This window comes from Suillus bovinus (genome assembly GCF_016758785.1).
Source record: "Suillus bovinus strain UH-Sbo-P2 chromosome Unknown EDB93scaffold_58, whole genome shotgun sequence".
Taxonomy (NCBI): Eukaryota; Fungi; Basidiomycota; class Agaricomycetes; order Boletales; family Suillaceae; genus Suillus; species Suillus bovinus.
This window is the reverse complement of record NW_024542114.1, coordinates 148,440-161,932: the sequence shown is the minus strand read 5'-3', so window position 1 is coordinate 161,932 and position 13,493 is coordinate 148,440. Positions and strand designations below refer to the sequence as shown.

Below are 13,493 nucleotides of genomic sequence, written 5' to 3'. Positions count from 1 at the left end.
AAACCCGAAACTCAAAGCACAGTACACAAATCACCAAGTGCCGAGTGCCGAGGCCCAAAGCCCGATGTCCGAAGCCCGAAACCCGAAGCCTGAAACCCGAAAATATGTGTACAACATATCCATATTTCACTCATTGCACAAATCACCGAGTGTCGAGTACCGAAACCCGAAAACTCGACACCCAGTACACAAATCACCAAGTGCCGAGTGCCGAGTGCCAAGGCCCGAAGCCCAATGTCCGAAGCCCGAAACCCGAAGCCTGAAACCCGAAAATATGTATACAACATATCCATATTTCACTCATTGCACAAATCACCAAGTGTCGAGTACCAAAACCCGAAACTTGAGACCTGGTACACAAATCACCAAGTGCAGAGTGCCAAGTGCCAAGGCCCAAAACCCGACATCTGAAGCCCAAATTCCGAAGCCCGAAACCCAAAAACATGTATGCAATATTTCCATTTTTTACTCATTGCACAAATCACTGAGTGTTGAGTGCCAAAACCCAAAACTCAAAACCCGGTGTGCAATAGGCAAAGATAATAAAAACATGGAAGTTGTTGTCCGAGTCTAGGTGAGTGTATTGGTAGTCTTTTCTTGTCCATCGGTTATCATTTGACCAATATATAAGCTAAAGAAATCTGAAACATTGGCGAGAATGAAAAATGAAAGTTGTAGTCCAAGTCAAGGTGAGTGTATTGGTAGTCTTTTCTTGTCAATTGGGTATTTCATTACTTGGTGCTCGGTACTTAGAAATCAGTACTCAGTACCTGGTGTAATGATAGTCGTGGCACTGGGCTCAAAACCCGTGTTTTTGATACTCACATTAAACAGTATTTGTCCGACACATCCCTGACATTCCGATCCTGATCCTGACGCCCGACCCCGGCCTGAAAGTTTCGGACCCAATGTTTTTGCATTAGACTCATCCTTCCTATGTCCTGTCTAGTCGTATCTATCCCCACTGGTGCATATTTACTCATTTTCGCATTATTGAATATTACAGACAGTGTTATTACATGTAAGCATAGACCATTGCACTTTTGACATTTTTCACAATTTTCAGTATCTTGCCCTTGCATCCATGATCCAACCTTTTAATATATAATGAGCATAGCTTATATTATTGCCTCTTATGACTAAGATCAGCTCACAATAGGCTGGAGTTTGTGAGCTAGTGTGCATACTTGCCATTTCTCCTGATAAGGTGCCCATACCTTCAAAACATTGAATCTTCATGATCAGAAATCTGGAGTACATTTAAAATATATTAAGTATCATAGACATAAATTTACAGACAAATCCACCAAGAATTGAGTACTGAGGAAGTGAAATAGATAAGAAATGGAGTGTGGGAAAATTCAAAGACCCAAAGCATCGAAAATGGTCAGTGAAGCAATAATAGGACTTTAATGCTGAGTCAACTCATGTTTTCACTATATCCCTTCCACCCACCCCCTACCCTCAAGGCAGTAGGCAGTATGGGTTCCTTAGGTAGTTTACAATCTATCCTACATATTTTTAATGAAATCTTTGGACTGAATCATCTATAAATGCGACTTTGTAAAAATATGTCTATTGTCACATTTCACACATATGCCTGTCATTACATCAATCCTTCATGTATCTTTCTAAACTATTAGGGCTATTATAATGGACATATATGGGTGTTATTCCAGGTCTCTGATCCCATCACAGGCTTGTCATGTTGGATATCTCAACATAATGTGCAAGTCTCACTATTAATATTCATTCTTTTATCTGTATGCTCACTTACTGTACACATGTACAAATGCACGCCTCATCTTTACATCATTGCTAACATGCCAGACAAATATATAATCCTCATACCTGCATCATCCTACCTCAGTCTATTTGTTCTCAGACTGAGGTATGACTATACATTCATTATCATACTCGACACTGACTAACATTTAACATAGTCTTCAAATAATCTCCAATTGACAAGAATGACATGAGTATGAAAATCAGTGGTTCTGAGCCCAGCGCCGCAACCATCACTACACTGAGTACCAATACTTGGTAGGACCACCAATACACTCACATAGACTCGGACTACAACCTTCATTAAGAAAGTTAAGCATAATAATAATTTTCATTTTTTCATTATCATTTTCCTATATTGACTAGTGAGTCCCGAGTCCCGACCCTTGGTAGTCAATACAATTCCCAAGTTATTTGAACCCTACATCAATGAATAATACATACAAATACAGAATTCATGTCCAGTTGTAGTCATGTGTACCGGGTGTTAAGTTTCGGGTTTCGGTACTCGACACTCGGTGATTTGTGCAGTGAGGAAAATATGGATATGTTGTATACATATCTTTGGGTTTCAGGCTTCAGGTTTCAGGCTTTGGATGTTGGGCTTGGCACTCAGCACTCAGCACTTGGTGATTTGTGTACTGGGTCTCAAGTTTCGTGTTTTGGGACTCGACACTTGGTGATTTGTGCAATGAGTGAAATATTGATATGTTGTATACATATTTTCGGGGTTCGGACATTGGGGCGCAGGCCTCGGCACTCGGCACTTGGTGATTTGTGTACCAGGTGTCAAGTTTCGGGTTTCGGTACTCAACACCTGGTGATTTGTGCAGTGAGGGAAATATGGATATGTTGTATACATATTTTCGGGGTTCGGGGTTCAGGGTTCGGGCCTCAGCCACTTGGCATTTGATGATTTGTTTAATGTAAATGAAAAATGGGCATGTTGCATACCGGGTTTCAAGTTTTGGGTTTTGGCACTCGACACTCAGTGATTTGTGCAATGACTGAAAAATGGATATGTTATATACATGTTTTCAAGTTTCGAACTTTGGGGTTCAGCCCTCAGCACTCGGTACTTGGTGATTTGTGTACTGGGTCTCGAGCTTCGGGTTTTGTCACTTGACACTCAGTGATTTGTGCAATGAATGAACAATGGACATTTTTCATACATGTTTTTGGGTTCTGGGCTTCGGATTTTGGGTCTCAGGCTTCGGGTCTATCAGGACACAGCACTCGGTGATTTGATAACTGGACTTTTAAGCTTCAGGCTTTGGGTGTTCAGGTGTTCATGTGTTTGGTGTAAGGAAATAGAAATTTCACACATTTTCACCAGTTTCCAGTTTCCAGTCTCAAGCTTGGGGTGTTCGGGTGTCCGGAATGGATGTTGCACAATGGGATTCGGTTTTTGGGCATCTGGGACTTGGTAATCCGTGAATGTCAGACAGATATCTCACTACCTCGGCCCACCCATCTATATAACATCCCCCTCCATCAGCCCACCCGTCTATATAATAAATATTCCACCACTCCCTTGGCCCATCCGTCTACAAAATAATTCCAGTATGTCAGCCCACCCGTCTATACAATAAACCCTTACATTGGCCCACCCATCTATACAATAAACCATTACATCGGCCCACCCAACATCTTCGAGGATATATATAATATCAGCATAGATGGGCCCACCCGTCTCCATCGGAAATAATATCCCTCCTGGCCCATCCGTCAACATCGGGGATATACATAACATCGGCCCATAGTCCGCTGGCCTGTCTTATATGGGATATTATGTAGGTTGGGTGACCCATATAATACAGAAATATGTCACTGTAATATGTGGAAAGGAAGCAATGATGGACATGCATCACAGACGCCTGATCCATCTGATCATGGTGCCTTTGGGAATATCCCACATGATACTTCAGAAATGGCATCATCCTCAAATTTATTTCCTCATATATCCTGAATCGCTTATACCTTTTCTTGATGACTGGTGAGGACCTCACTTTCAGGGTGCCTTTGTATCCTTCACATCCGATTTCTGCTTCTCTGATGGACTCTGGCCCTGACAGGTTTCTCTTTGATGCTGTCCATAGAAGGATACCACGAGTTCTTGAGAACATATGTGCCTCCGCCAACCTTACAATTACCATCATATCCTACACATAGACCCACCCTACCTCCTATGCCACTTACATATGAAGTCACCATGCTGGCAAATCATGCTATCACAGCACAACAGGGTGCTTCACCCTTGCCTGCACCCACCCTACCTTCTACTCCCACACTAAAGCCACTTTCACACAATACACCTTCTCAGTCTGAGACACAAGGTATGCAGTCATCCAGCATAATGACAGATTTCATCACAGAGGAGAGTCCTGCTGATTCCCATCCACCACCTCTCTCTGAGCCTACCCCAACAGAGGCAGCACCCCCTGAACCTACCTCTGCACCCTCCAAGCCTACCTCCGCAGAGGCAGCACCCCCTGAACCTACCTCTGCACCCTCCGAGCCTACCTCTGCAGAGGCAGCACCCCCCGAACCTACCTCTGCAGAGGCTGCGTCGTCTGGCATAGCGACCATGCCACTAATTGGCAGTTGTAGCAAACGAGTCCGGCAGATTTCCAAGTGCAATGAAATTGCTAACTTTATTGGGTTGGAGAACACTGGCTCTAAGAAACAGGGGAGTTCTGGTGTTAACGGTGTGCACAGGAAGTAAGTCGTACTCAGTGCTCTCAAACCTTCACATGACTTACACTCATTACCTTCATGCAGGAAGCAAAAAAAAGCCTAAGTCGTCACATACAGTTCCTTTTGTTTCCTTGTGATTGTACAATACTCCTGAGTCCTATTCAATAATGTATCTATGAATGTTTGCAATTATATTCACACTCTAATATATTCCGTGTCTGGTCTCAAGCTTTGTATCAATGAGTATTAAGACTATCTCAAAATGAACACATTGCCTTTGAAGGGCCCGCGCTGAGTAGATACATAGTTGTTTCAGTGACCGAAGCACAGATACATTATAATTGAGTAACAAGACTATCTGAAAATGAAGATGAATACCAAGTGCCCGTTCTAGTAGATACATAGTCCTCCTGGCAACCGAAGCACAGATACATTAAAATAGGTAAGGCCTAGGGACAGAGCAAAGGAAGATCAGCCAGATATATCTCAAGAAGGATGGATACATTACCTCAGAAGTGCCCGCACTAGTAGAAACATAGTCCTCCCGGGAACCGAAGCACAGATACATTATAATAAGTAAGGCCTAGGGATGAAGCAAAGTGAGATCAGCCAGATACATTTTGAGAAGTAGATACATGCCCTGGAAGTGCCCGCACTAGTAGATACATAGGCCTCCCAGTGACGAAAGCACAGATACATTACAATAGGTAAGGCCTAGGGACAGAGCAAAGGGAAATCAGCTAGATACATCTCGAGAAGGATAGATACATTACCTTGGAAGTGCCCGCGCTAGTAGATACATAATCCTCCCGGCGACCGAAGCACAGATACATTATGATAAGTAAGGCCTAGGGATGAAGCAAAGTGAGATCAGCCAGATACATTTTGAGAAGGATAGATACATGCCCTGGAAGTGCCCGCACTAGTAGATACATGGCCTCCCAGTGACGAAAGCACAGATACATTACAATGGTAAGACCCAGGGACGGAGCAAAGGGAAATCAGCTAGATACATCTCAAGAAGGATAGATACATTACCTCGGAAGTGCCCGCACTAGTAGATACATTGTCCTGCTGACAACCGAAGCACAGATACATTATGATAGGTAGGGCCTAGGAAGAAGCAAGGTAAGATCAGCCAGATACATCTTGAGAAGGATAGATACATGCCCTGGAATTGCCCACACCAGCATGATCTACCAAACAGATATATCAATATGATAGGATAACAGCAACAGTTGACAGGTGAGAAACCAATGTATCAGATACATGACTGAGAAGCAGAATGGAGGATCCCATGGATACATCAATGCGATAGCTGAGAACACCATGGTAATTCACCACATTTTTGTACCCGATTTTTCTCGGTCATTACAGTATATCAGATGTATCATTATGACAGTATGGACTGAACTCCCTTGGACCTCATATGAGTGAGCTCAGGGATGTATCTGTGCATGTCACTTTTAGTTTTTTCTTTCTTACTGCTCATTCTTCTGGATAGCATTGAATAGACGGGTTCATCCAGGTTCGAATTTGAGATACTGACTGGCTGAGGAGAAACACTAATTGTCTCAGACTCTGGAGATGCTCAAAGTGATCAATTATACAAATTGGTCAAGGAAAAACACGGACAAAGAGAATTACAAAATCTGCTAATCTATCCAGCTTCATGCAAGCCAATTTCGCTTCTCTCATCGCATCCTACTCAGCACTTATATTTGTCCTTTCTTGATATTTTCGGACACTTTGAGTCCCCATCTTCTAACATGCTGTCATCCTGATGACCACCCAATACGTCAAACGAGAATGTTCAACATACAGAAATCACGCGTCACGTACCGTATACTCGCAGGCCACCTCGTCGCCCTTCTTATCCACGTAGCTGCTGGACCATTAGTCACTTTTGTCAACAAATATGTGAGCAACTTACCTGCACTCTGTGAACCCATTGTCAGACTTAACATAGCTGCTGACTAGCTCGTAGGTCGCTACACCATTGACCTCCAATGTTTCTTGGCACGTTGCACACCCCACATTGGCACCGGCGAGGAAGGCAAGTAGCGCAAGAATTGTGAAGCGGGAAGTGAACATCACAGAGTTTGCAGTTAGTGATGCAAAGCCATAGCATGCAGGTATTTTATAGGCAGATTCTCGCAATTTGCGAGAAACTCGCTTCTGGATCCCCTCTGCTTATTCGGTGTTACTTTGCTTCTACAAAGAAGTCAACACAAGTCGTGATCTGTTTTGAAGCCATATTTCAAAGATGTGCTGCCACCGTGTAGCTCAGGATGGTGTTAGTGATGTTCGTCTCAGTTTACATTTCACTACGGTGTACTTAGTTGTACTGTTCAGAGGAGACTCTCACTATCCCCTCCAGTGTATTCCTCACTGCTATCTTGTAAAACCAATAAATAAGTAATTGACATTGATGTCATTGGTAATTAAAAACATTATGAGACAGCCTTACTACATAAGATTCTCTGGCCCAGAGTTGCAAAATGTTCTGACCAGTTCTGAGTCATAACATAAAATAAGGAAACAGTAGGATTATTTAATACAGAATCTAAGGCTATGTCAAGGCTACGTTACCAGAGAGAAGCCTGTGCTGCACAGTGTTTCATGAGCACAGTAGCAAAATTGCTCACCCGCATAGAAGTCATTGTGTCACGCTGCCGTTTTAAATTTAACTCTCTCCAATGAACGAAACTAGGGCATTTGACAAGTGCTATCAAGAATTCTGGAGCATCGAAGCTTATTTCTATACTACTGTGAGTCAGGTTTGTATTGATAATTATATCAGTATGTCCTCATCAGCAACACTATCCATTAACTTAGAAAGAATTATCGAATCTAGCGCTATTCTGCATTGAATCTAACTTTTAAAAAGTTGTTACACTTATCAGTCTAGGATTGTATCGGAGGGTTTTCCTGATGGCACGAAACCTCGCCAATTCTTGAACCTTCATGCGCTACACAATACGTTGAAGATATGGTGGTAACAAGTCTACCTCCTGGATTTTAGGGCGTCAAATTTCGCTGTATGCATCGTCATCATCCTGATTTTTGGGTACACAGCTCGCCTTTCTGCACCATAGGTACAAACCCATCGGAAAAGCCCGCCCAGCTTTAGCCCAATAGTACTGTAGAGATACGCACTTAGCTTCGACATCATCTGGGTGTGACCAACTGAACCTTAGCTTCGAATCAGCACCACTACCAGCTGCTGTCAGCAAGAGCTCACAGCTGATGGTGATGAAGAAAATTTTGGTCATGTAAAGCGAGATGCATGGCAAATAATCAGTACAAGAATTTTTGAGAACATTTTTTGCATTTTTATTCATGTTTTACCGTGTGTCACAATTTACCTTCGATGACTTCAATCTTGTGTGACGGTCACACGAAATAGCTTCGATTCGTCGGACGTGTGACGCTGTGATGAAGCTAAGTGCGTATCTCTACAGTAACCAACAAATATACATGAATCCCATAAAGCTGCTTCTCCCAGTTAAGGACACAGTTCGCAGGTAGCACGCTTCCTCTCCTGCGTAGTCGATAGTTTACATCTTGTTTGAATCGACAAGTTTTGTGAGCGCATAGAATGGGCATATACTAAGACTCGGCCTCCGTCTGTAACATATGTAGTATTCCAATTTTCAGAATGCGATCCCAAAGCGTTTTTTTCCATCAGATGAACATTATTTTCTTTATTCGATGATCTATCTGATTGACAGACGATCGAAGTAACCTTCATGACCTTGCAAGCAAGGTGATAACCCAACGAAGGAGAACCAAGTGCCCCATCCAACAATTTCGTAGTTTCATACGTGCACCGACGTCAAGGACTCGTAGTATCATATAAGTCCCTGTGTTACTACACGTTCAACATCATACATGACTCCACCATGTCAGAAAAAAACACCTACCACGGGACAGAAAGGATGATGTCCTTTACAATTCACTGATCCTCAGCAAGGCGTACATAACTGCGCAGGTCATCAGTATCAGTGGTTACACGTAGCTGCCTTGGAGGCCACCTACAAAAGCAACGCAACAACCAGAACAACAGTCCTGATTTTCCGTGCAAATTTCTAAGTCCCCGCTGCTAGAGCATTTGGTGGTAGCAAATGCTGGGGAAGCTGAGGCGTTGACGCCCACAAAGATGGAACAGGCAAGGATGATCAAGTAAGAAAGCTGCATGTCAATTGAGGTTTTCTGGGTAGACGTGAAAAGACAACTTGAGCAAGAACGTGTAGGGGTTTTATACCTTGGCAGAGAGGTCTTATGTAGAATTGAACTACAGAAACCCCGTATGCACCTGACAGGACAGTGTCAACAGCGCTACTGAGGAGGATCAGCCATCTTGGGCATCTTGACCTGAATTGCGATGAGGAAATCAATCGCTTTCTTCAATCAGTGTATCAGGGCACGAATAATTGTATGGACAGAACTGGAAATCCATCATCGAGTGAATTGTGTTATCCCCTAAGTTACGAGTTGCCTCTGATGCTCGAGGAGGACCCGAACCAAGACGCTCTTATCACAGGGGTTATATGAGACTGTACGTGCATGCTGCAGGGTACAATATAATATTCAGCTTTTTGCTACTGTACGCAAAAAATGTCAGAAGATTCCTGCTTTAAAACATTTGAGGAGTTGCGACATGCCTTGGTGCTTCCGGAAACACAACCATCCGAATGACAGTTGACCAGCGATCGGTACTATGGTCCAACCATGTGCAGATCAACAAGAAGACAGACCTTGTTGCAAGAATGGGGTGCCAGGTTGCCGTAAAGGGTGTATCAACAGACGTATATGCGAATTTGAAGTCCCTACTCAGATGTCGCTTCCTTGAGGGTTACAATATATTGATAACTTCTAACCAGAATTTTACAAGGGCATGTAAGGTAGGAGCGCAATATGGCATGTCAGAAGCAAATCTGGAATCAGGTAAATATGATCGTGTTCATGTCGGCAAGGGAAAAGATCCAGGTATTGTACGACGACGTTCTGGGTGATGGTAGTATGTGCCATGACGCCGCTTGCTGGGCGAAGAAAGAGGTGTGGATAGTGATTGACCGTTTGTAGGTAACAAATCCTCCTGAGATGCATTATTCGGGCTGTGGACTGCATCAGGCGTCGGACTCATAGTCCCGTAATCATCATCGGAGTCGTCGTCTATCAACCAATCGCCATCTTCTGGTAACATGATAACACCCGAAGCAGGGTCGAAGCTCAGGCGGTGATTGAGGCTGCTATGCGACTGAGATCCTCGCGCCCTTGTACCCACCCATGGGTTCGAAGGTCCAGCATCCGGAGGACGAACACCATCCTGGTTCTCAGAGGCACTCATATCGGTAAGAGTACCATCAGTAGCGGGGCGAGATTGCCGCGATGCTCGAATCTTCCCTCTTAGCATGGTGTAACGGTTACGTAGATTGAGAACGATGCCTTGGTTGACATATGGAGACGCTCTTGACGCTCCTGCACGGTGCCCATTGACAAGGGTTTGCCCTTTCTTCAATGGAAGCCAGGGCTCAGGAAGCACACCAGTTAGAGCAGGATGTCCGTATCTTCGTTTGCCGGTGCTGGATAAACAATAAATACGCGGCAATTAATCGAGACAAAGCGACTCACTTCAACACGCCATTATACCAATTAGCCATAGGTGGTTGTGACTAGAAGAGGAGTAGGTCATACGCTCTTTCCGTATATCGTATTACCTACATAATCAGTCCGTTCGTCTTCTGGAGCAACATAGAGCATGTCGTCGTTCTGTGCGTATCTCCGACGCATCAAATTGCTGGAAGTAAGTCTGCATTAAGGTCCAACAGAAAAATTTATAGACCTTACCTTTGCGACCATGTCACTGGATGTCCCTCCCGCAACCTCACTACATCCGCCGAATCTTCGCCCCGCTCCACCTCACACACAGAACTGAGACACACTGCGCTGCTGAGAGGCTTGAAGGTTTCATAGATGTACCAGGACCAGATTGCAGTACCTGCAAGCAGCGGAAGAAGGAGAGAAGACATAATATAACATTTCCGCAAGGTCAAGATGCCAATCATAAACGTCTGGAAAATGAGTATGCCCCAAATGAGCCTGACGAACGTAAGAGGCCATGCTTGGCCCTGAGATTCGTAGGGCTTATAAAATACTGCACCAGTGAGCTCAGAAACTTTCCAGCAAAACAGAGCTTAAATCGACTCACCAAACAACAACTTGTACTTGTACACGATGTAGGCCATTCCAAAATAGATTGCACCAAAGATAACGATCAAGGGCTGGACGACGCTGTACAGGATAGTAACAACAAAAACGAGAATCGCTTGAGGATATACGACACCATAGTTGATCATGGGAGGGGCATTCAATTCAGCGAAATCTGCCCAGACTAAGAATTAAGTTTATCATTGACATACGGTAGCGCTTACCTCGAGGTGTGCGGGTCCTGAACATGCGTAAGAACATCCGGGGTATTATCACCCCCAAACTGAGCAACTGGAGCGGCATGATACCAAAGCCTGTCGTTCTAATTCAGCACCGTAAAGTACAACTTAGACGATTCTACCTTGAAGTATAACATACGAAAGGAAAAAGTGCCTAAAGGACGTGCCTAAATAAGGAGGTGCAGATTATAAAGATGCTGTCACTTACTTTGCCCTTCCTTGTTGAAGTGCTGTAGCTAGCTTTTCTGGGATCTTTGCAGGCGAGTGCGCCAGATCACGCACCAACTGCCAGTACGTGCTCGCCATGAGGAAGATGAACACCACATTGATGAGGAGGAACAAGAAGTATCTTTCAAAGTCTTAGAAAGTGAATTTTCTGCGAGTGGAATGAACTGACTTTCGCATCAGAGAGTATTCGATCAAGCTTCGTGCTCTGTACCCCTGAATATACGTCAAGGCTAGTAATGTCAATCATAAGCTGCGTCAAATGGTTGGTAGTACAACGCACCTTCAAGAATAAAAGGTAGAAGTGCGTTCAGCGTAATCATGGCGACGGACGGCAATGAATTCTGTACGATGGCACGTATCCTGTCGTTGCTATCGATGAGTCTGCCAAGCCAAGGCATCACTTTTTTGATCTCCTTGTAACTCAGCAGACTCGCAAGCGCGGTGATCGGGAATATCCAACAAAATAGCAGTATTAATACACAACCGATTACAAATACCTCACGAGCCAAGAGGTTTCCTGGAGTATGAGTGATGTTCGACCAAACAATGTCTCGCGGTTCAGGGGCTGGGCTGGCTTCCACTTCCCCTGGGTCACATGAATGAGCCACTTGCACAGCAATTTGCTATAAAGTAATTAGCGAAGGGCTATGAGCGTTAATTAAATCGACGCTTACTGCACTGGACATCTTCTCGAACGTAACAAAAGCAACTTGCGTTGCCTTCGTTTTCCCGATACGGCGCCACCTTTTGACTTTCTCGTCGGCCTCCGTAAATTTTGTCTCGAGGTACTCAAGTGCATCAACTTTTCTAGAGAACCATCCTGGTCTTATGACCGGACGCTGGCGATGCGGTACGACGAAACGCCCCTGCTGATTTTCTAGTAGCGACGGCTCTCTATCCGAGAAGGGAGGAATTACGTTCTCGGACGGGTCGTAGGATTCCACCACACTTGGATTTCCCACGTAATTCGTCCATGCGCTCTCCAACTTCAGCAATGCTTTTGTTCTAAGGTCAAGAAGGGTTTTCAGGGTACCAACTTCTCTGCAGACCGTCACGCTCTCAACGCTAAGCCCCATGTTTTCAAAGTACTCAGCGAGAGCCCGCTCGGACCGAAGATGGTTAGGCAGCCTAGTCACGATGACAGTCCTTCCTGGAATAGAATGAACCAGTTCGAGGGAGAACAGCTGACGTGAGCGAATGAAGCGACGGTAGTTCGTATAAAGGAACCGCAACGCCAGGAAGGTGAAAAGGTACGTGAAGAGAAAATGAATCGTCAGATATGAGTTAGCATCGCTGATGAGGTCGAGCCAGTCCCGTCCGGGTATTATAGGGTTGTCGTCAGAACTAGTGGTGGCCCATTCCGGCCAATCGTTGTCGTCTTCGTCAGCACCTCCTCCGACGCCGATATTATGCTACAGGCCATATGAACTGGTGTGTCTCGGACATGTGAAAATACGTACCTTCCAATTAATGGGCATAAGAACCGTAACAGCGCATAAAGAGCAAACCGAAAAAAGGTAAAATGATGTCTTGAAGAAGCTAAGGAGCTATTTTACACGTGAGTGATGTCTTAGCATACGCATTGTGTGGCAAACTTGCCACTGCCGCGTCCAATCCAACAATTTGCAATACAGTATATTCAGAGACCTTCATAGTTGGAACAATCCATCCAAAAAACGCCTGGTGAGCATGTGCCTCGTGCGGGGAGAAGTCTGAAGGAGATTAGTTCTACTACAACCTAGCAAAAACGTAAGAACACACCCTTCAGCATCGTTCTCGGTGCAAATAACAATGGCCATCGCTTTCGACAGTACGAAAAAATCAGGAAAGATGAGAGTCCTATGGTGGAAGAGAGCAAGATTTGTGTCGTAAACCATGGACCCTCGAACTTGACTAGAGGTAGTGATGGTGTAAGATTGATAAATTTACTTCTGGTTTAAACCTACATGTAGGAGGTGATCCCGGCGGCAGTTCTGGCTCTTCGTCGCCAACCGCACGGACTAGGATGGACTGCATGACATCCATGAAGTTGAGAAAGGTGGTGCAATGCACGTGGTGGCCCTTAACGATGCAAAGCCTGATTCCCATAAGTGGGTGTTTGGCAAAGGCCCCGGAACCAAACAACCGCTCCGACTTTACTAAATTACAAGTTACGTCATGAATAGAGCCTAGAAAAAATACAAACCAGCGAGATATATACACATATATAGTAAGGAAGTCTACAAACACCAAATTTCATCTAGGAAAAGGCAGACTCCTCTGGCGTCGTGGGCGTCGCACACGAACACCGTCATGACCGCATAATTCGGATATTTTTTCGCAAACGTCGAT

The 13,493-nt window shown here is 44.5% G+C and overlaps 3 protein-coding genes across 3 annotated transcripts; 1 reads left to right on the top strand and 2 right to left on the bottom strand.

The window, feature by feature from the left end:
- Positions 1-3,997: 3,997 nt before the first annotated feature.
- EDB93DRAFT_1300036 (uncharacterized protein) lies at positions 3,998-4,615 on the top strand (the record flags this gene model as incomplete). The annotated part of the gene is made up of 2 exons (XM_041454669.1): positions 3,998-4,506; positions 4,567-4,615. 2 exons carry the CDS (start codon positions 3,998-4,000, stop codon positions 4,583-4,585), a joined length of 528 nt encoding a protein of 175 aa, XP_041304663.1. The 3' UTR covers positions 4,586-4,615.
- Positions 4,616-6,309: 1,694 nt separating this feature from the next.
- EDB93DRAFT_1253393 (uncharacterized protein) lies at positions 6,310-6,576 on the bottom strand (the record flags this gene model as incomplete). Its single annotated transcript, XM_041453446.1, has 2 exons — positions 6,310-6,367; positions 6,416-6,576. The coding sequence occupies 2 exons, from the start codon at positions 6,574-6,576 to the stop codon at positions 6,310-6,312; spliced, it is 219 nt and encodes a 72-aa protein (XP_041304662.1).
- A 2,872-nt stretch (positions 6,577-9,448) lies between these two features.
- Positions 9,449-13,178, bottom strand: EDB93DRAFT_1090689 (uncharacterized protein; the record flags this gene model as incomplete). Its single annotated transcript, XM_041446291.1, has 15 exons — positions 9,449-10,070; positions 10,120-10,160; positions 10,210-10,285; positions 10,336-10,642; positions 10,697-10,870; positions 10,920-11,009; positions 11,057-11,088; positions 11,143-11,283; positions 11,332-11,392; positions 11,443-11,785; positions 11,837-12,574; positions 12,623-12,709; positions 12,765-12,874; positions 12,924-13,055; positions 13,109-13,178. 15 exons carry the CDS (start codon positions 13,176-13,178, stop codon positions 9,449-9,451), a joined length of 3,024 nt encoding a protein of 1,007 aa, XP_041304661.1.
- Between the last annotated feature and the right edge of the window lie 315 nt (positions 13,179-13,493).